General features: G+C 62.8%; 1 protein-coding gene across 4 annotated transcripts in view; it reads right to left on the bottom strand.

Annotated features, from left to right (window-relative positions):
* The window catches only part of GMDS (GDP-mannose 4,6-dehydratase), a 429,624-nt gene that overhangs the window by 225,539 nt on the left and 184,073 nt on the right, over window positions 1-20,012 (bottom strand). For all 4 annotated transcript variants that reach the window (XM_055128849.1, XM_055128852.1, XM_055128850.1 and 1 more), the window contains exon 7: window positions 8,310-8,437. In XM_055128849.1, coding sequence (XP_054984824.1) covers window positions 8,310-8,437 — 128 coding nt within the window. The remainder of the gene's footprint in view (window positions 1-8,309; window positions 8,438-20,012) is intronic.

Raw genomic sequence — 20,012 nt, 5'->3', positions numbered from 1 at the left:
GGGGTAGGGGGAAAGGAGCAGAGGGGAGAGGGGCACAGGCAGGCAGAGCCCGGCAGAGCCTGGGGCCACCCCGGGCACAGCTGTTGCAGGCTGCTGACCACGGCTCCGACGAGGCCCCATCGGCAATGCGGCGGGAGGGGGTGTCCCCAGCCTGTGTCCCCCCCCCGACCCCCAGGCCGACCCCTCAGCTCCTGCAGGATCCTTCGCTGAGTCCCTCCGCTCTCAGAGGCCAAGACGCAGATGCGACTCTCGGCAAAAGGCGGGGGATGATGAAAGCCCGCCCGGTATGCGCGCGCTTGGTCCAGAACTCTGCCCAGGCGGTGGAAGAATCTAGACTCTCCCACGCCGCCCCGTACCCCGGCCTTGGAAATGGATCCAGGGGCAGCTGACGTCTCGTGTGTGTGTGTGTTTGTGCGTGTGTGTGCGTGTGTGTGTATGTGTGCGTGTGTGTTTGTGCGTGTGTGTGCATGTGTGTATGTGTGTGTGCGTGTGTGTATGTGTGTGTGCTTGTGTGTGCGTGTGTGTATGTGTGTGTGCTTGTGTGTGCGTGTGTGTGTATATGTGTGTGTGTGCGTGCGTGCGTGTGTGCGCGTGTGTGCATGTGCGTGTGTGCGTGTGCGCGTGTGTGTGCGTGTGTGTGTATGTGTGTGTGCATGTGTGTGTGCGTGTGTGTATATGTGTGTGTGTGCACGCGTGTGTGTGTGGGGGGTTGCAGCATGGCAGGGGGTCACGGAAGCACCCTCCTGACCCCCTGCCACGGAGACCAGAGGCTGGGCCGGGGGCCGGGACAGTGCTGAGGGCGCCTGCTGGCGTGTCTGGGGCCCAGGTCCACTACCTGCCACCACACGGTCCCCAAGAGTCACCGGGTGCCGCCGCAGCCCCCAGCGCTGCCCAGCGTGGCCGGGCCCCTGGCACCGCAGGCCCCGAGCAGGGCCGTACCCTGCACCCTGGCACTCACCACACCTGTCTGGCATTGTGACGGGGCCCCCGGGAGCTCCCTGCACCCCGACTGACCACGACACTTCGGCTCCTGCTGAAGACCCCGGTGGTCTGGCCACGCCGGGCGGTGCTCAAGGCCCACAAGGGTCCCGGGGACCGAACTAGGTTGTCCACGCAAAGCCAGCGTCCTCTTGCTAGTGGCCCTGGGTTCGAGGGACAGCCCCCGGGAACCCACCTTCCGGCACACAGGAGGGAAGCAGAGGCAGCGTCCGAGACGAGGTGCCCCCCCGCCCCCCACCCCCGCTCTCAGTCACGTCTGCTTGGTTTCATCTCCCCACCGTGGAGACGGCCCAACCGGACAGAGGCCCCGGGACCACCGGGGCGAGGCGGCGGCGGGGAGGGGCGGCAGGGGCAGGAAACGAGCCGGGTCTGCTTAGCGAAGCACTTTCCTGACTCTCCTCCCCTCCCCCGCCCCTTTACAGGACCAGAGAAGCTCGGATACGCCAGAGTCAGACTCGCAGCGAGGGGATGGGTGGGCGAGGGTCCCGGGGGTCGGAGACGGAAGTCTGGGGCCGTGTCCCCCATCCTAGTCGGGGGGTGGGGGGGGAGGAAGGAGGGGAGACGGGGGCGCCCACACCGCGCCCGGACGGGGCTCTGGGTGGGGGAGACGCTGCTCCTCGCGGTTGCTTGTCCACTAGTTTGGGGGCCACCCCTGGCGGGGTCTGCGGGACCAGACACAGTGCCGGTGACCCCACCCAAGCCGCCCACAGACCCCCAGCTCACATACTCCAAGAGCTCGGGGGACCCGGGGCGGGGCCTTGGCGCAAGGAGGGCGGGCTGCCACCTGAGGCCCGGGCGGGCCTAGCCAGGCCCTGCCCAGCCCGAGGCCCGAGGCCAGGAGAAGGGGAGGGGTCTCTCCGTCTCTCCGGCTCCCCACAGACCCCCGGGCTTTGCCACTGTGTTCGTGAAACACCATGCCTCCCCCGAAGAATCTGGGGACTGGGCTCCCGGTGTCCTGACGTTCCCGACCCCTCTGGGAGCAGCCGGAGCATCGGGGGGAGAAGGTCACGGCCCCGCCACTGACCAGGCCTCCGCCGTGGGGCAGGCCGCGGGAATGGGTAACGCAGGCTCCGGCGTCTTTACCCCAAAACGGGGCTCAGGGCCCTCCCCCCCTCCCCGGGTTACAGGCGTCGCTGGGAAGGGCACCAGTGACCCCGGAAGGTGGGCCCGTGGGTGCGGGTGGAGGGAGGCAGGACCCGGAAGGGCCATGGACTAAGGAGCCAACAGAACTGAGAGGTTGTTTCCTCGGTGCCAACGGTCGGACCCAAGGCTGCCAGAGTGGACACGCCGGAGACCCTGGGAGACCCTCAGGAGGGGGACAGCGGCGACGGGGGAGGGGCAGGGCCCCCCATGTGCCGGGGAGACATGTGGGGGTAGGGGCCGTGGAGGGCCCAGCACCTTCCCCTCTGCCGGCCTCCTGCCAGCTGCCCGTCTGCCTGGGCACGCGGCTCCAAGTCAGCCCCGCGCTGGTCCCGTGCGTGCCGCCGACCCAGTGCCAGCCTCGGCACCCCAGACGGTTCCCCGGACCCCGCCAGACGCGACCCCCGAGCCCCGAGTCAGGAGTCAGCCCTGAGCAGTGCCAGGCGCGGCCCCCCGACAAAACCAAACAAGACGAGAAAACGGAACAGCCGAGAAGGTGCCGGGAGCTGCTGGGATGGGGGGTGGTGGGGGGCAGAGTTCCCGGGCCAGGGCCCAGCCCAGGCGGCAGCCCCCCTGCCACGCCATGGGCACCCCCAGGGAATCGGCCAGCCCCGCCAGGGAATCGTGTGTGTGGTGGGGGGCAGAGAGGAAGGACAGCTCAGCCGCCCCCACCTGCAGGGTGCAGCTTGCCGCTCAGGGAGGGCCGAGAAGACCCCAGAAGGAGGCTGGGCTGGGCAGAGGCCCCGGTCAGATGCCCTGGACACTGGCCCTCGCAGGAGAGGCCTGGAAGGAACAGACAACAGCCAGGGAAGCACCTGCTGGGCCCGCAGGGGACCCCAGTCGGACCCCCGGCACCCCGCAGGGCCCCCCCTCCCCGGCAGCACCCCGGGGAGGGGGCGGGGGCGGGCCGCAGGAAGCCGAGGTCAGCATGGACTCGGCCGGCTGAGATGCTTAACTGGGCCCTGGCCACTTCTCCGCCCGCCGCCCCACGCCCACTCTCTGAGCCCCATATCACGCGCAATTAAGCAAGCAAACCGGTAATTCATTAGGGGTAATTTTAATAGTTGACTCATTGGGCCCGGCCAGTTGGCCCGGCCCTGGTTCCCGGCCCTGGTTCCCAGCCGCTGGCCACGAGTGAGCGACAATGAGGCTTTCAGCGCTGCTGACAAAGGCCCTGGAATGCACGGCCGCCTCTGCCTCTGGCTGCGGGCTTCTGGAGGGGCTTGTGAGGAAGATAAGGATCAGATGCGATGAGACGATTCCTTTCGGTCAGACCTGTCTTTCCGGTCCCCGCCTGACACCTTCTCCAAATTACACGGTCTCAGACGCACAGCAGGCTCGATTAGGAAGCCATGACTCGGCCTTTTCACTCCGGCCTCTCCTAGCCACACTTCCGTCCGTCCGTCTGGACCCGGGGATCCGACCAGCGCCCCTGGTCCGGGTCGGGTGGCGTCAGAGCCTCCTTCCCGCCAGCAGGTAGTCTGGGAGGGGCCCAAGGAGGGTCGCCAGACTCGCCCCAGAGTCACCCAACACACGAGCTCCCACGAGAAGCAGCAAACTCAGCACAGTGAGGAGTCGGGGGTCAGGGGGCTCGTCCCGCAGGCCCCCACCTCAGCCCAGGGACCGCCCCCCACCATCCCGCACCCCCCACCCCCGGCGGCGGCCTGAGCTGGGGAGCGAGCGACACCCCGAGACGCAGACACAGACACACGGAGAGGAGGCGGCGGGCTCAGGGTCCCCGAGCAGGAAGCGCCCGGGCCTGGCTGTGGGTTCGGGGCTTGAGACCCAGGAGAGAATCAGCAGGTCAAGCTCACCCTGAAGGAAACCATGAAGACCCTCATCTGCCTCCACGGACCCCCAGGGCCAGGAGCTCGGACTGGGGAGGTGGGGAGAGGCCAGCATGTGATGACCACAGCCCAGAGCATGGCCACCGGTCACTGGCCACCACCCACCTTCCTGGAGGGCCGCCCGCCTCCGCACTCCACCCGGCTCCCGCATGCGTGGCCGGGGACGCACTGGGACGGGCCGGGGGGCTCTGCACACCTTCCACGGGGCTCGGCGGCCCAGGGAGCCAGCAAATGAGGGGACGCCTGTCTACACGGGGCCAAGGGGCCCCCTCCACTGGCTCTACCGAAATCTCTGACTTAGAGACCGTGTGTGTGTGTGTGTGTGTGTGTGTGTGTGTGTGTGTGTTACGTGTCTGTGTGTCGATGTCTATGTGTATTTCTGGGTGTTTGTATACATGTCTGTGCATATGATCATGTCTGTGTCTGTCACGTGTTTGGGTATATGTGTGTGTCTATGTATCTGTACCCGTGTGCTTATGTGTACACGTGTCTGTGTCTATGTGCGTATGTCTGCAAGTTGGTCTGTGTGTGTGTGTGTGTGTGTGTGTGTGTGTTTGTGTGCACCGGGGGTGGAGGGACCCGACTGAACGGAGCAGAGAGAAGGGGAGGAGAGGCGGAGCGGGACCCCTGCTCTTTCTAGAAGAATCCTCCTGTGGGGGTGCAGAGAGGTGACCACAAGGTTCCCAGGCGGGTCCACATCACCCGCCTCAGGCCCAGACACCTCCTGACAGCCACTGGCAACTGTGGCCGAGCGCACGCAGGAGGCCCGAGCTCATCCCAACACCACACGGTTCCCTGGGCACGGCCCCGAGCACAGAGCAGGGAGCATCCCCTGAGCACTGCTGGGTGGGACCCACCCCCCTGCTATCCTTTTCTTATCAGTCAGGCCCGGCGTGTCTGTCCCCTTTCACTCCCCACCTGCCTCTGTCCAGTTCAGCACAGGCACCACGCCCAGAGGCCACAGGAGAAGGCGCGCTTCGAGCACTGGAGACGGAGTCCTGGGGAGAAGCCTGCATGGAAACTCACACCAGCACGGTGACCGGCCACTCGGAGAGCAGGGGGCTGCGGGGCCTGCGCGGCGAGGGCCTGGGCTCCACCCAGAGGAAGAGGCGGCAAAAACACTCCACAGACGGGCCACCCTCCTCTGCGAACTGCCACGGAGAGACGAGGGCACGCGGGGAGGTGCTCCTCCACAAGTGCTCAGAGCTGCTCTGCCCACTCGGGCTGCTGGGAGGCAGGTCAGGGGTGAAGTGCAGTGCCCATCCTGCAGGAAGGCGTGGGGCTCTCCGGGACGGGTCACCTGTGCTGGCGCGAGGCCTTCACGGCTGCTGAGCTCTCAAGGCCTCCCAGAGTGAGCTGAGCCCGGGGCTGTCTGGGGTCCCCCAGCACGACCCCCGCAGGACGCCCCACCTGGAGTGGCGGCAGCACCACAGACCGATGCCCGTGCGGCCCCGGGACGGACACGGGCGTCACAAGCCCACTGCCAGGGAAGACACGCGGGCGGCAAGCAGGAAGCCAGCCGCCGCCAACTCCCCCTGCACTGGGGGGCACGCGGGTGGCGGGGACCAGCCTGGACAGCGGCGGGAAAAGGCCCCCCGGGGTCGCTGCAAAGACCTGGGCGTGACGGGCTGATTCTAACCGGAGTTGGGGAGCTCAGCTGCTCCCGCTGCACCGGGCGGGCGGCCACTGCGTCCTATTTGCAGATGGGCCCAGGAGATGGGGGGGCTGGGGGAGGCGCCCCGCCCACGGGCCCTAGTGAGGGACTCGGCAATTGAAGGCGGGAGACGAGTGCGAGTGGGGCCTGGGGGGCCGGCACTCGCCAAGGCCTCTTTATCCTGGATCACAGACGTCAGGGCGCGGGGGAGCCCGCGCAGACGGGGCCGCTCTCCACCCCTCTCCCCGCACCCCTGACTCTGGCTCTGGCAACAGCCACGTTCAGTCACCGCCGGGTGGGTCGCCTCACTGAATACGCACATGGGACGGGCGCCGTTTCCAGAAAGGAGGAGTCTGGCTGTAGGACACGTGTGTAGAACCAGAGTCACCCGCACTTACTGCGGGGCCCGGCACGGGCAAGCGGGAAAGGCACCGTCCCACACTGGCAGCCTCGTGCCCCCCCCGGGGGCCGCCTGGCCAGGCAAGACCCGCCTGGGGGGGACGAACGAGCTGGGACCTGCATGCCAACGGGGATGGGAGGGCTCTGCGTGTGTGCGTGTGTGTGTGTGTGTGTGTGTGTGTGCGCGTGTGTGTGCGTGTGTGTGTGAGCGAGAGAGGTTGTGTGTATGCACATATGTGTGCGTGTGTGTCTCTGTATGTGTTTATGCGTGCATGTGTGTGTGACCGTATGTGTGTGTTTTGAGGCTCCGCACGTGTGCGTGTTTGTTACCTGGGCGTGCGTGAGTGTGCGTGAGTGTGTGAGACGACCCTGTGTGTGTGTGTGCGCGTGTGTCACGGAAACACTGCGTGTTCTGACGCAGGCCCGGCACACGTTACTCTCGCGCGGAGAGGGCGGGGCCGGGGGACTCCCCGTCTCCGTGGCCTTTCCGGGGCGGCTGGGACGGGCCGTCAGGCGAGCGGCTCCCTGTGAAGCCTCTGCACCCAAACGTCTGCAAAGCACTTTGCTCCTAAACAAACACAAACACGGGCCCTGGTGCCAAGGCCTCAGCTGCACCAGCAGCCGCCTTGGCATGCGGGGCGCGGGGGGCTGGGCGGCGGCGTCTCCCTCCCGCTCCTGGCCTGTGTTTCTCTGGCCGCCTCCAGCGGGCGGGCGGCGTCGTTCCCTCTATGTCGGAGCGGTGTTTAGTGCCTTTCCCCAGTTTGGGAGTTTGGGTGGATTCACTTCAAACTCAAAAAAATAATTAAATGAAATAGAGGATTTAGTAGAAAACAATCAAAGCAACTACAAAATTATCAACCTTCTTACTGACCATCTGCCAGGCTGTGGCCCCTGAAATCCAGCCCCCAGGGCCAACGCGCACGGGCTCTCCGGCCCTGCCCACGTGTGACAGCATCGTTTAGTCTGTCGGCCCCTGGAGAGTCTCCAAGCACTTAGAGATGGGGGTCCGAGAAACAGTACGGCCTTGCATGCCTCAGACCTGGGTTCGATCCCCGGCATCCTAGAGGGGCCCCCGAGCCTGCCAGGTGCCATCCCTGAGAGCGAGTCGGGTAAGTCCTGAGCACCGCCGGGTGTGGCCCCAAACAAAACAAGTGCATTGAGGTACTGAGGTAACCTCAGGGCTAGGGGCCCAAATGGGGCCCCGAGGGAACAGGTGGTGTTGACTTTCACAGAACCCGCCACCTGTCTCTCGGTAGGTGAGACCACCAGGGTGGCGTTGCCTTACATCTCCCGTCTCCCTCCTCACCGGTTCCCGTGGAATATCGTGAAACCGACCCAAGCGAGACGTCCTCACGCTCCCGGACGCACCGCAAGACTTTAACACGCAGCTGAGATCTTGCAGCACGGGCCAGCACGTGCGCACGGACCCTCCCGACGGCGGGGACCGGGCACGGACACGTCCGGGTCACCAAGCCAGCCCCACCCTCGCTTCCTCCCAGAAACATCCAGGTTTCGGCTCCGAATCCCACCGGTGGGCTAGACGGGGAGACCCTGAATTCCCGGAGAGGGTTGGGCGAGGGGAGAAACAGTCTCCAGCACGCGGGGAACGGTCAAGCACCTGCACCAGGGCCGGGGGCACCCACGGGAGCAGGGCCCGTGCCTGGACGGAGACGCTACCGGGGAGCGGAGAGCGGGTGGCCCGGGGCAAGGTGACGAGGCAGCCGTTTGCTGGCGGGAAAAGCACAACTGCTTAAGATGTAGCCCCCAGCCCCGCTCAGACCCCCGCGAGCGAGAATTAGGCTTCATCTCTCCCAGAATCCTGAGTCTGGGCAGCACCGGGACCCTCCCTACTGCCCGGGCACCGGGCATCGGCGGGAGGACAAATGACCAAAGTCCCAGGCAGCCAACCCCACCAGCACCGGACGAGCGGGCACCCGTGGCGTCATTCTGTCTTTTCGTCATTCTGACCATGTCATTCTGACCACGACGGGTCACCGGCAGGTCTGAGGACACGGACTGAAACCAGAGGGTCTCCGAGATCGGAGAAGGGAGATTTTCCAGCCCAGGAGCCTCCTTCGAGGGTCCAGGCTAGAAGGAGAGGGACCCCTCCGCCGGCCAGGGCACCTGGACGTCTTTCCAGGGACCGTCCACCCCGGCCGCGGTCAAGGTCAGCCTAAAGGTCAGCTGCCCGTGGGGGTCCCTCTGGGGCCCTGACACGGGCCCCATCAAGCACGACAGGTAATTTCCAGAAGAGGAGGAGTCGGTCCTACCTCCACGTAGTCCTTGGCGTGACCCCAGTCCCGCTTGGCATCCAGATTCCCCAGGTTGAAACATTCCAGTTGTCCGAGGTAAATCTTCGCTACAGACCGGCTAATTTTTCGAGTCACAAAATTAGCTCCTGGGGAAAAAAAAAAAAGACAAAAGATGTATTATCAGTGGAGAAGGCGTCTGACAGTGAGCGGCCGGTGAGCCAAGCCCTCCGCCTCCGGCGTTTCTTCCCGCTAGGTCGACACCCCCCAACCACCACCCGCTTTGAAATAAGAAAAAAAAAAAAACAGAGAAAGAGAAAGAGAGAGAGAGAGAGTCAGCTCATGAGCTGTCATTGAGACGAGTTAAGAAGCTCTAACGCTCTAATTCGGAGTGTCACCTCGGCTGTACTTTCATAGCAAACATTTTTCTTGGGGGGACGTTTTCACATTCCTAATTTGCCTCTGCAATATGCGGACCCGGCACCGGGCCAAAGAAAAGCGATCGGAATGCCAATTGTTAAACAGAAAATTCAAAAGGCTTGTATGAGGGGAAATGCCGGCCTGGGAGACAGACAGCTAAGACCACCCTGATTTTTTTTTTTTTCCAAGAACATAAACGTCTTGTATTCCTATTAACGAAGCTACGTGGGGGCTCGTGGGGCAGCGGAGGGGAGGGACACGGGGGCTGAGGAGAGACGCAGACACACAGGGCGAGTGCCTGGGCCGCTATAAGCCCCACCCCCACCCCCACGTCGGAAACCGGCCCCACCCCAACTGGGGTGGCGGGGGCAAGTGGGGAGGCCCCTTGCCAGGGTCACCCCTACACTGCCTTCCAGTCTGGAGGGGCTCCTGGGCTCTGCACCCGCACTGCGCAATGGCCGGATGAAAGGGCACGTGAGAAGGACGGGGGCCGTGGGGGCAAGGCTGTCTGGGCTTGGAAGTTTCTGTTCGGGAGCCGGAGCAACAGCACAGCGGGGAGGGCGTTTGCCTTGCATGCAGCCAGACCCCAGTTCGATTCCCAGCATCCCAGAGGGCCCCCCGAGCACCACCAGGAGCAATTCCTGAGTGCAAACCCCTGAGCACCGCCGGGTGTGACCCAAAAAGCAAAAGAAAAAAAACAAAAAACAAATGAAAAAAAATTTCTATTCAGTTCACTGGTCTCGTGAGGACCAGAGAGAGAGCATGGGGCGGGGGGGGGGGGGCGGGCAGGTGCTCACCATGCACGCCCTTGGCCTGGGTTCAACCCCTGGCCCTGCCTACGGCCCCCTGACACCCACTGGGGTGATTCCTCAGCACTGAGCCGGGAGGATGGGCACTGCTGGGCGTCTCCGGGCCCTGAGTCAGGTGGCTGCAGGGACCCGCTGAGGAGGCGCCTGTCCCTAGGGTAGACGGCTGTCACGGCCGCCTCGGTCTCCTGCACGTGCAGGGCACGAGGACGAAAACCCCGGCTGCCCGGGGAGCTGGCCTGGGAATAAGGGGGATTTTCTCCCAGCAGGTTTTCTCACTCTTGGCGAGACGACAGCCCACACGGGTTCAAACACGGGCGGGATTCCCTCGCCCCCGCCCCACCGGGCACGCGCTCGGGCCCCGCCGGGCCGTCCAGCCTCACCGCCCAGCCTCTCCGCGGCCCTTCCCCCGACACCCAGCGCTTTCCGTTCCCTCGGCGGCTCGGAAAGTCACCCCAACTCAGAATTTATGGGATCCCAAATTCCAAAGTGCCACGGCAGTTGCGAAGACAAACAAACAGCCCAAGGCCCCTTCCCGGCACAGCCGCCCGGTACCCGCGGACGTCCTGACGCTCTCAGAGGGTCCTCGGGGTTCCACTGGCGCTGCCTGATGCCCGTCCCCGGGGGACTCCCGGGGTCCCTAACCCCAACTCAGTGGGTGAAATTCCCAGTGCCAATCAGTCTGGTGGACGGTTCTATGTATCGGGGAGCCCACGGCCAGGGTCTCCAGGCCCCGAGCCGTCCCTCAGCAGGTGGCAAAGCTGTAGCCCCCGCCCTCTCCCCTCGTCTGGGTGCAGAGATGGGGAGGTGGAGCTGGCCAGCTGGCACTGACCGGTCAGCAAGGGTGGACACAGCCTGGGCACGGCCAGGAGGGCCAGCAGAAGGGGGTGTGTGGAAAGCAGTGGGCAGGAGGGCGTGCTGTACGTGGGCACCGCCTGGCTGATGTCCTGGCACTGCCCCCAGCCGGTGTCCACGTGCCCTGCTCTATGGACGCAGACACTTGTTCAGGCTCCGGAGGACCCTGCGGCTACTATTTTTTTGGGGGGGGGCGGTCATTTGAAAACGGGGTTCGGGAGAAGGGCAGACTGCCCGGCTCTCACCTCCAGGAGGCTCAGATGGCAGAGGGGAGGCGGGGACCTTCCTGGCATGGCTCACAGGGGACCCCTGGGGCCACTCACCTAGAGCCATGCTCCAAGCTCTCTTTTTTTTTTAACTTTATGATTTTGAAATTTTATTTTCATAAAGTTGTTCATACTAATTGGTGACATTCAACATGCCAACAGCCACCCCCGCCCCCCACCATGACACCTTCCCACCACCCTTATTTGTTATTTCCGGCTTTCCCAACACCACCCACGCCTGCTCCGTGGGCAGATGCTAAATACTGTATTCTGAGTGGCTTGTTACGAATAACTGACTAAAAACGATCTGAAAAAGGCTTCCTTAGAGGAAAGTGTGTGAACATTGTCGTCTTGGAGCCCTTAAGCCCCCGTACAAGAGATCATTGAGACGGTTTGAGAGTGTGAACCTTTGTGTGCATATATGTGTGTGTGTATATATATATTTTATTATTTAAATCAAAATCGGTTGCCTCCTACCTTACACCCTATCACGTGTGTGTGGTGTGCATTTCGTGGTACATCAGTGCCGTAACGTGTGAACTGCCCGCAGCAGTGGTCGTGCGTCCCAGGAATTCTGAAACTTTAAGTAGGGGCTACAGTTGGAGTTAGATTTTTTTTAACTGGGGGGTGACCTGGGGCTCCGGAGGCTTCTCTGCAGCGCTGCTCTCCTCCGAGACGCATCTGTGCGTCTCCCGTTCCGAGTTCCTCAAAGCTAGCGGGCGCCAACGGTGAGAGGAAGCCCACAGTGTCACACGCCGGGGCCGCTGGTGGACAGCAGGTCAGCACGCACGGACACTGCAGGGTCCAGCCTTGGTCTGTGCCCGGCAGACTACGGCTTGACTCAGCACAGCACCTGGGCCCTGAGCAACGCCAGGAAGAGCTCCTACGCGCTGCGGGGGGCTGTGCGCTCACCCCCCAAATAGGCAGCATCCAGGGTCCACATGGGGTGTTAGGCCCGGAGGAGGCCCGCTCAGACCCGCCTCTCGTCCTCGTCCCCCCCCCCCCCCCCCCCCGGCCAGAGCCTTCGGCCTCTGCTGCTGCTCCTGCGTCTGAGCAGGCCAGTGGGTTGAACCAAGGGCCTCTGGGTCCAGCCCCCCTCACACCCCCCTTATCGCAGCTTTCCATCCTGCCCCTCCGAACTTCAGGCTGCTGTGACGAGGCGTGAGAAAGAAGAGGGAAAACTTTTGAAAAAAAAAATTATCTGGAGCCTGTCCTCAGACTTGGCTTGCGAGACATGTGGTAGCAATAAGTCAGAATTCACTCGGGCAGTGAAGAGAATAGCCCCATTGACAGCTGCATCCCAGGGAAGGGAGTCGCGGGGGGGAGGGGGGCGGACTCCACTCCCGGGAGTGCCCGGGTCATTTTCAGGATGCTGCCCGGTGCGGCAGAGTGGCAGGGAAGGAGCCACGGACAGACGTCCCGCATCCTTGCCCGGGAGGCGTTGGGGCCAGTGACCCCAGACCCACACACAGACCCAGCACAGGCCCTCGCAAAAATCCTGCTTGGCTTTTTAAAAAAATTTTTTTTTTTTTTGCAGAAATTAATTAGCTGATCCGGACGGAAACTCAAGGGACTGAGAATAGCTAAAACAATCTCCAAAAAGAACAGCCAGGAGACTCGTATTTCCTGATTTGAAAATTTCACCGTGATGAAGAATGTGTGCGCTGTGATAAGGAAAGCAGACAGATCACACACAAGTGAAAGTTGGTGTGTGGGGGGAGAAACCTTACATTTGTGGTGCACTGACTTCTGATGAAACATGCCAGAGCAGATTACAGGAGGGAAGAGCATTTTTTTTTTTTTTTTGCTTTTTTGCCTTTTGGGTTACACCCAGCAATGCACAGGGGTTACTCCTGGCTCATGCACTCAGGAATTACTCCTGGCAGTGCTCAGGGGACCATACGGGATGCTGGGAATCGAACCCAGGTCGGCTGCTTGCAAGGCAAATGCCCTACCTGCTGTGCTATTGATCCAGCCCCCAAGGGAAGAGCATTTTTAGTAAACAGTCTGAGAAGCTCATGCCAAGTAGCTGGATGCCCACGTTTCCGGGCAGATCGCTGCAGCCTAAGTCCACAGCAAGGCTATGAGAACAAGACTGACACCATTCACTGGAACACGGGAGGAATCGTCAAGGCCGAGACTAGGCTAAGCTTTCTTGGATCTGCCGCCCCCAAAACTCAACGTCTCCGAAAACCAGAGAGAGGAACGGAATGTCATCACACTCCCAGCGAAGTCGGGTGCATCAAAAGACACTTTCGAGAGAGTGAAGAGAGAGGCCGGTCTCTCCAAGAACCCTAACAATGAAAAGAGGAGAGAGCACAATTTATAGAGGAATTCCGGGGTCCAGAAAGGTCGGGCAGCAGGAAGACGGCTGCTCTGCACTCGGCCCACCTGCCTTCAGGCCCCCTGGACTCCAGATAGTCTGAGCTCTGCCAGGAGAGATTCCGGAGCACAGAGCCAGGAGTAAGTCCTGAGCATTGATGGCTGTGGCCTCCAAGCAAATAAAAAATCATCGTAAGTAATAATAATAATAATAGTAGCGCCGCACTGTAGCACTATCCTCCCGTTGTTCATCGATTTGCTCGAGCGGGGACATCTCCATTGTGAGACTTGTTGTGACTGTTTTTGGCATATTGAATATGCCACAGGGAGCTTGCCAGGCTCTGCTGTGCGGGCGGGATACTCTCGGGAGCTTGCCGGGCTCTCCGAGAGGGACGGAGGAATCGAACCCGGGTCAGTCACACGCAAGGCAAATGCCCTACCCACTGTGCTATTGTACCAGTCCAATAATAATAATAATAATAATAATAATAACAATAATATGAACCCAGGTCCAAGGTGTCTCTTCTCCAGAGTCTACCAATAGCCCAGCATCCCGTGAACACATCAGCGTCATCAGAGAAACGCTCATTAGCATTCACGGCGGAAACCCCCAGTACCCTGAGTGTGGATGGGGAGAGACCGACCCTGACTGTTGGCGGGGCGGGGGCGGGGGGAACTGTGGAGAAAGGAAACCCCCAGGCCACCACCAGCAGGAAGGCAGCAGGGGGCCCCGGTTTTGGACAGACCACCAGCCCCTCTTAAGGCAGAGGACGGAGCCGCCCCTGGTTCCAGCGGCCACGGCCCTAAGACACGGAAGCCAGATGGACGGCAGCCTGACGTCCACGTCCGGGGCAGGAGGGGTCCAGCAGGCCCCAGGGAGGAACCAAGTCCCGATTCACCTCGCCTCTCTGCGGCCCGATGAGGCGCAAACACGGCGCACAGACAAGATGCTCGCTGCCCCAAGACCAGGCGGGCCCACTGGCGTGAAGTGCTCCGAGCAAACCCACCGGCCGGCAGATGCTACCGTGTGGGTCAGCCAGGGTGGGGGTCTAGCGAGGTGAGGAGACGCTGTAAAAAGCTGGTCATGGGGATGCGCGTCTTGGACTCCCGAGAGTCTTCCCCAGGAAGACGGGAGCGAGGAAGAAGACCGAGAGAGGGGCTTGAAGGGGGGACAGTGGCCACAGGCAAGGAAGCAGGGACAGAGCCACCGGCCCCTCCACGGCTCGACCAGCCTCCCCACACCCCGCGGGCCTTGCCTGGCCGGACGTTACCGCACCTACTGTGCATGTGGGGACCGTGATTGGCAAGTTCTCAAGCAAGGCGCGAGCTGTGATTCCCGTCACGAGACGAGGCTGGCACGCGAGCGGCTCCTGTCCCCAGGCCTCCGGGAGAAGCCGGGGTCTCTGAGCTGGGGGATGCCCGGGCCTGCTCACTTTCTCGGGTTTGGTTTTGTTTTAGTTTGGGGGCCGCACCCAGCAGTGCTCAGGGGTCGCTCCTGGCGGGCTCGAGGCCCCGTGGGGCTGCTACTTCTCTGTGCCGGGAAGTCTGAGGTTGGGAACACATCTGCATCAGGAGCCGCCACCGGGCGTGGGGCGACACTTCGTGGATGGACTCTGGGCTGGTCTGAGGGCCGGGTCACTCGCCCGGGAGGGCAGAGGGCCAGGTCAAGGCCCGGCCATGGGAAGGCGCCCGAGGGGGACGCGCCGCCCCCTGGTCCTCTCTTCCCACGAACCTGCGTCTTCCCCGCCCAGGTGGAGGCGCTAATACTGGACTGGGGAGTTGGGTTGGCACGGACAGGGGTGTGACTCTGAGGGGGGCAAGGGGAAGCAGCGTCACAGGTGCCCGCGCACACAGCCGGGCTCAACGGAACGGTGCCACCCGTGTGTGCTTCTTATTCCCGTGCTCCAGGTCGAGAAACACCTGGGGCCGACGTCTGCGGGGGCCCGTGGGGGACAGACACAGCCAAGGGGGCCGGGCCCGCCCGCTGTGTGGCCCACACGGTGGCCCACGATGCTTCGCCCGCACACCCGGCCAACTACCCCCGCTTCCCTCACGGCGCTGGGGCACGACCCCTCGCGCAGGCGCCCCTTCCCGGGAGGGCAGAGGACGGAGCCGGGAGGGGCCCGGAGAGACCGTTCAGCGGGAACACAGGGGGCCCCAGCCAACGCCACGGGCCGCACTCTGGGCGTTCTCCTTAGGCCTAGTCCTGGCACACACGCACACATGCACACACACACACGCGCACACACGCACACACGCACACACGCACGCACACACACACGCACGCACACACACACGCACGCACACACACGCACACACGCACACACACACAGACACACACATACATACACACACACACACACACACACACACACACACACACACACACACCCTCTCTCTGAACAGCAACACGACGCTACTCCCTGAAACTTCGTACTGCAAAGAAGACCAACCTAGCAGCCTCTGAGCGGAGAACAGAAGGGCGAGGAAGACTGCCAGCGTTCCGCCAGGGCCAGGTGAGAGTTTAGGAACGTGACCGCTACCCATTTTAACAATGTTTCCTCGGGAACAAAAGGCAACATGGGCGCTGCCAGTGATACAAGGTTGCAGGGACGAGGCTGGAGGGGACGGGAAGTCCCGCCTAGGGCGAATCTGCCACCACTCAGCGCCTCCACTCCTTAGGGTTTGGCTCTGGGGTCACTCCTGGTGATGCTCAGGGGTCACCCCTGGAGGGGCCGTAGGTGACAGGGGCTGACAGCGGGCCAGGCTAATGCCTCAGCCCCCTATGGTCCGGCCGACCGCCCCTTTCTCAGGGGCCAGGAGGGACGCGGACTCCTGGGAAGTCAAAGGGTGTGTGTGTGTGTGTGTGTGTGTGTGTGTGTGTGTGTGTGTGTGTGTGTGTGTGAGCTGTGTGAAATGAGTACGTGTGTGAATGTGTCTGTGTGTGAGTGTGACTGTGTGCAAGTGTGTCTCTGTGTGTGAGTTGGTCGTAAGTGTGTGACAGTGTGTGTGTGTCAGGTATGTGTGAGAGTGTGTAACTGGGTGAGTGTGTCTGAGTATGTGAGTGTGTGGGTGTACTGTGTGTGGGTGTGAGTATGTGTGTGTGACTATGTGGATGTATGTGGGACCATATGTGGGTGTGAGTGTGAGGGTTTGGGTGTGTAAGTGTGGGTGTATGTGACTGTGTAAGTGTGAGTATATGGGTGTGTAAGGGCAGGTGTGAGTGCATGTGGGTGTGTGTCAGTGTGAGCGTATGTGGGCATGTGAGTTTGTGGGTGTGTAAGGGCAAGTGTGACTGTATGGGGGTGTATAGGTGGGTGTGCGTGAGTTTGTGGGTGTGTAAGTGTGGGTGTGAGTAGTGGGTGTGTAAATGCGGTGTGAGCATGTGTATGTGGGTGTGTAACTGGGTGTATGTGACCGTGTATGTGGGTGTGTAGTGTGGATGCGGGTGTAGGTGGGTGTGTGGGGGTCGGTGTGAATACGTGGGTGCATAAGGGTGGGTGTGAGTGTATGAGTGTGTAAGTGGGTGTGAGTGTGGGTGTGTAGGTGCGAGTGTGAGTGGGGGGTGTGCAAATGTAGTGTGTGCGGGTGTGTGAGTGTGGGTGTGAGCGCATGTGAGTTGCTGGATAAGCGTGCGGGTCTCCATGAGTGTGGGTGTCTGGCCGAATGTGTCCGAGCGTGTCTGAGTGTGCCCGAGCGTGTCTGAGTGTGCAAGACCCCCACGTCCGCCCGAGTCGTGCCTGAAGCCGCCACCTCTGTCTGTCCCGATGACCATCGCCCCCGGCGGGAGCCCCGACCCTTCTGAGGGAGAGACCGTTCTTTCTGGAGCCGCCCCGGAAGGCAGCGTGGCCCCAGGGCCCCTGAACCCCGCGTGACCCCCATGGCGGGGCCGCCTTGATCCCGCGCAGCCCGGGGCCACCCCGAGGGGTGCAGACGGGGTGTCGAGAGGAGCGGGCGGGGGCGGTCACGGCTGGCCGGGCGCAGCGTGGAGATCAGAGGGCCGAGCCTCCCCGGGCCACGCCTGCCAAGAGCAACACCACGGCACGGCGGGGACTCGGGCCGCGGGGGGCGGCCGACAAGAGCAGCATTCACCGAGCCCACCGCGGGCGGGGCTGCCCAGGCCGGTCCCAGAGACGAGCGCCAGGCCCCGTGGCTCAGACCGACGCGGGCTCCTCGGCTTCGGGGGTCCCTGCTCTGCCAGCCGGGGGTCAGCGCGGCCCGTGCACTGGGGCCCCCGGAGAGTGACCCTGGCCTTGGCCTGCGGGATCCTGCAGCACCCCTGGGTGTGGGCAGGATGGGGGGGGCACGGGGCCGAGGCATTCGCCTGACCCGAGGCCGGGGTGACCCCCCAGAAGAGACAGACCCCGCTAAGCTGGATTTCCCCGGGCCGGGGGGACACGCCCCGATGCCCTTCCCGCCGCCCGCACGCCTGCAGCCTGCAGCCTGGCCGCGGGTTCCGGGAAGCCGTAAACCCGAGATCGCTCCATCACGGTGACACCGGGCGGGGCGAGTGCCCGCGGGCCTCCCGGGGGGCCTGGATGAAAGCGCACATTTGGGATCCATTGACGCGGGGGTGGGATTTCCCGGCCTGACACCCGGCCCGGACCACCAAGGGCGGGAGGTAAGTGAGAAAACAGAAGTGGTCCCCGGACGGAGTCGCTGACACGGGGCTGGTCAGGGGTCAGCCAGATGAGGAGGAAGCGGGATGACCCAGGAGTGTGTGTGTGTGTGTGTGTGTGTGTGTGTGTGTGTGTGTGTGTGTGTGTATGTGGGGGGTGCCGGGGGGTACAGGGCTGAGAAAGCCTGCACATACCCAGGAAGAGGGCCAGGGCCAGGCTCAGTCTACACCCGTGCCCAGAGAGAGAGAGAGGGGATCCAGGCTTGGAGTCTACACCACACGCCCTGAGAACAGGGTCTAGGCTCAGAGTCTACACCACACGGCCTGAGACAGGGTCTATACCACAAGCCCAGAGAGAGTCCAGGCTCAGAGTCTACACCACAAGCCCAGAGAGAGGGTCCAGGCTCAGAGTCTATACCACATGCCCAGAGAGAGAGGGTCCAGGCTCAGAGTCTACACCACATGCCCAGAGAGAGAGGGTCCAGGCTCAGAGTCTACACCACACGCCCAGAGAGAGGGTCCAGGCTCAGAGTCTACACCACATGCCCAGAGAGAGAGGGTCCAGGCTCAGAGTCTACACCACACGCCCTGAGACAGGGTCCAGGCTCAGAGTCTACACCACATGCCCAGAGAGAGAGTCCAGGCTCAGAGTCTATACCACACGCCCAGAGAGAGAGTCCAGGCTCAGAGTCTATACCACAAGCCCAGAGAGAGAGGGTCCAGGCTCAGAGTCTACACCACACGCCCAGAGAGAGAGTCCAGGCTCAGAGTCTACACCACAAGCCCAGAGAGAGAGGGTCCAGGCTCAGAGTCTACACCACAAGCCCAGAGAGAGAGGGTCCAGGCTCAGAGTCTACACCACACGCCCTGAGACAGTGTCCAGGCTCAGCGTCTACATCACAGGAGACTGGAGCTGAGGCCCGGCAGGCCCAGGTCAGGGTGAGAGGGAGCAGGTGTCAGGTGCTCACGGTTCCTGCTCAGGAGGGGCCCGTGGAGCGGCTGGCGGGGGCACAGCCCGGGCAGCGCCAGGGCGGGTCCAGAGCGAGTGGCCGCCGACAGGGCCTGCGCAGGGCTGGACGGGCGAGTGGCACGAGGTCGGAGCGCGGCCCCGTGGGCGTGCGGGAGACGGGCCTGGGGACCTCAGAGGGTCCTGCCCTGGGCTCGCCTGGGGGTCCTCTCTGTGTCTCCGTGTCTCTGTGTCTCTGTGTCTCTGTGTCTCTCACCTCCCTCCTCCCTCCCTCCTCCCTCCCTCCCTCTCTCTCTCCATCTCTCTCTCCACCCTCACCCCCGCCCCCGTTTCTGGTCACATGTGCCCAAGCAGGACGTGTCATAACAGGGAAGGCGACGAGGCCTCAACAGTCCCGCTACTGTGAATCAACCCTCAGACTGTTACTCTGTGTCTACTCAAAGTCACTCTGCAACTTGCGGTTGCCTTTTCTTTTCTCCTCCTTTTTCCCCTTTTTCATCCTTTTTTTTTTTTTGGCAATTCAAAATATCGAATACAAATTCAATAGAATTTTAAAAATAATAATAACTTAATAACATTTACTAAAAGTATGTCTCATCTTGGGGCCACACTCACCAGTGCTCAGGGCTGACTCCTGGCTCTGGGATCACTCCACGGGGCGCTGGGGAGCCAGGCGGGTGGGCCGCGTGCCAGGCAGCCCCCTGCCCCCCTCCAGCCCCCTCGCCCACGTTGCTTAAACACGGCGAGGGCTCGGGGCCGCCCGGCCTCACCGACTGGCCTGCTGCCCTCTCTGCCGGCCCGCCCGGGACAGACCCCGGTGCCGGGCCAGGATGCCCTTCCTGGCCGCGTCTCGTCTCGGGCCCCTGCCCTGGCACACCCCGCCTTTCCTCTGCAGAGGTCGTAAGCGTGGGGGTCGTTTAGAAAGTCCCGTGGTGACAGCAGAAACAAACCTTCTCGAACCCATGCTGGGAAACTGCGTGGCCCCACCTCAGCCAGGTCCGCTGGGCCAGGAAGGCCCGGGGAACAATTCCTGGAAATGCCCGTGAAACCGAGGGTGCGGGGCAGGAGCAGCGGCCCGGAGACCCCAGCGCGACTCTGACATGAGTGCCAGACGCCCCCGGCACCCCCGGGAGAAACAGCGACGCCCCCCAGCCCTGCTGTCCCCGCACCACACCCCGGCAGCCCCTTGGCTGGGGAGGGACCTCAGACAAGGCCCCCGCCACGCCCCCGCCCTGCCTCCCCGATGGGGCGAGCCGTGGGGGTCCTGGGCTGCATCTCACCCACACACCCCCCGGGGGGGGGCTCCCGACTCCCTCTGTAAAGTCATCCCAGAGGAGGATCCCTGAGCACTGCACGTCTGTCCCACAAACTCCATCCTGAAGAACACACACAGGGCCGGGGGTGATAGTGAAGCCACATGGTCACATGCCTCAGACATGACACATATCCCTTGCACCACACACACATGTG

This window comes from Sorex araneus, chromosome 2, assembly GCF_027595985.1.
Source record: "Sorex araneus isolate mSorAra2 chromosome 2, mSorAra2.pri, whole genome shotgun sequence".
NCBI classification, from domain to species: Eukaryota; Metazoa; Chordata; class Mammalia; order Eulipotyphla; family Soricidae; genus Sorex; species Sorex araneus.
The sequence above is the reverse complement of the archived record's forward strand: the minus strand, read 5'-3'. Positions and strand labels throughout refer to the sequence as shown.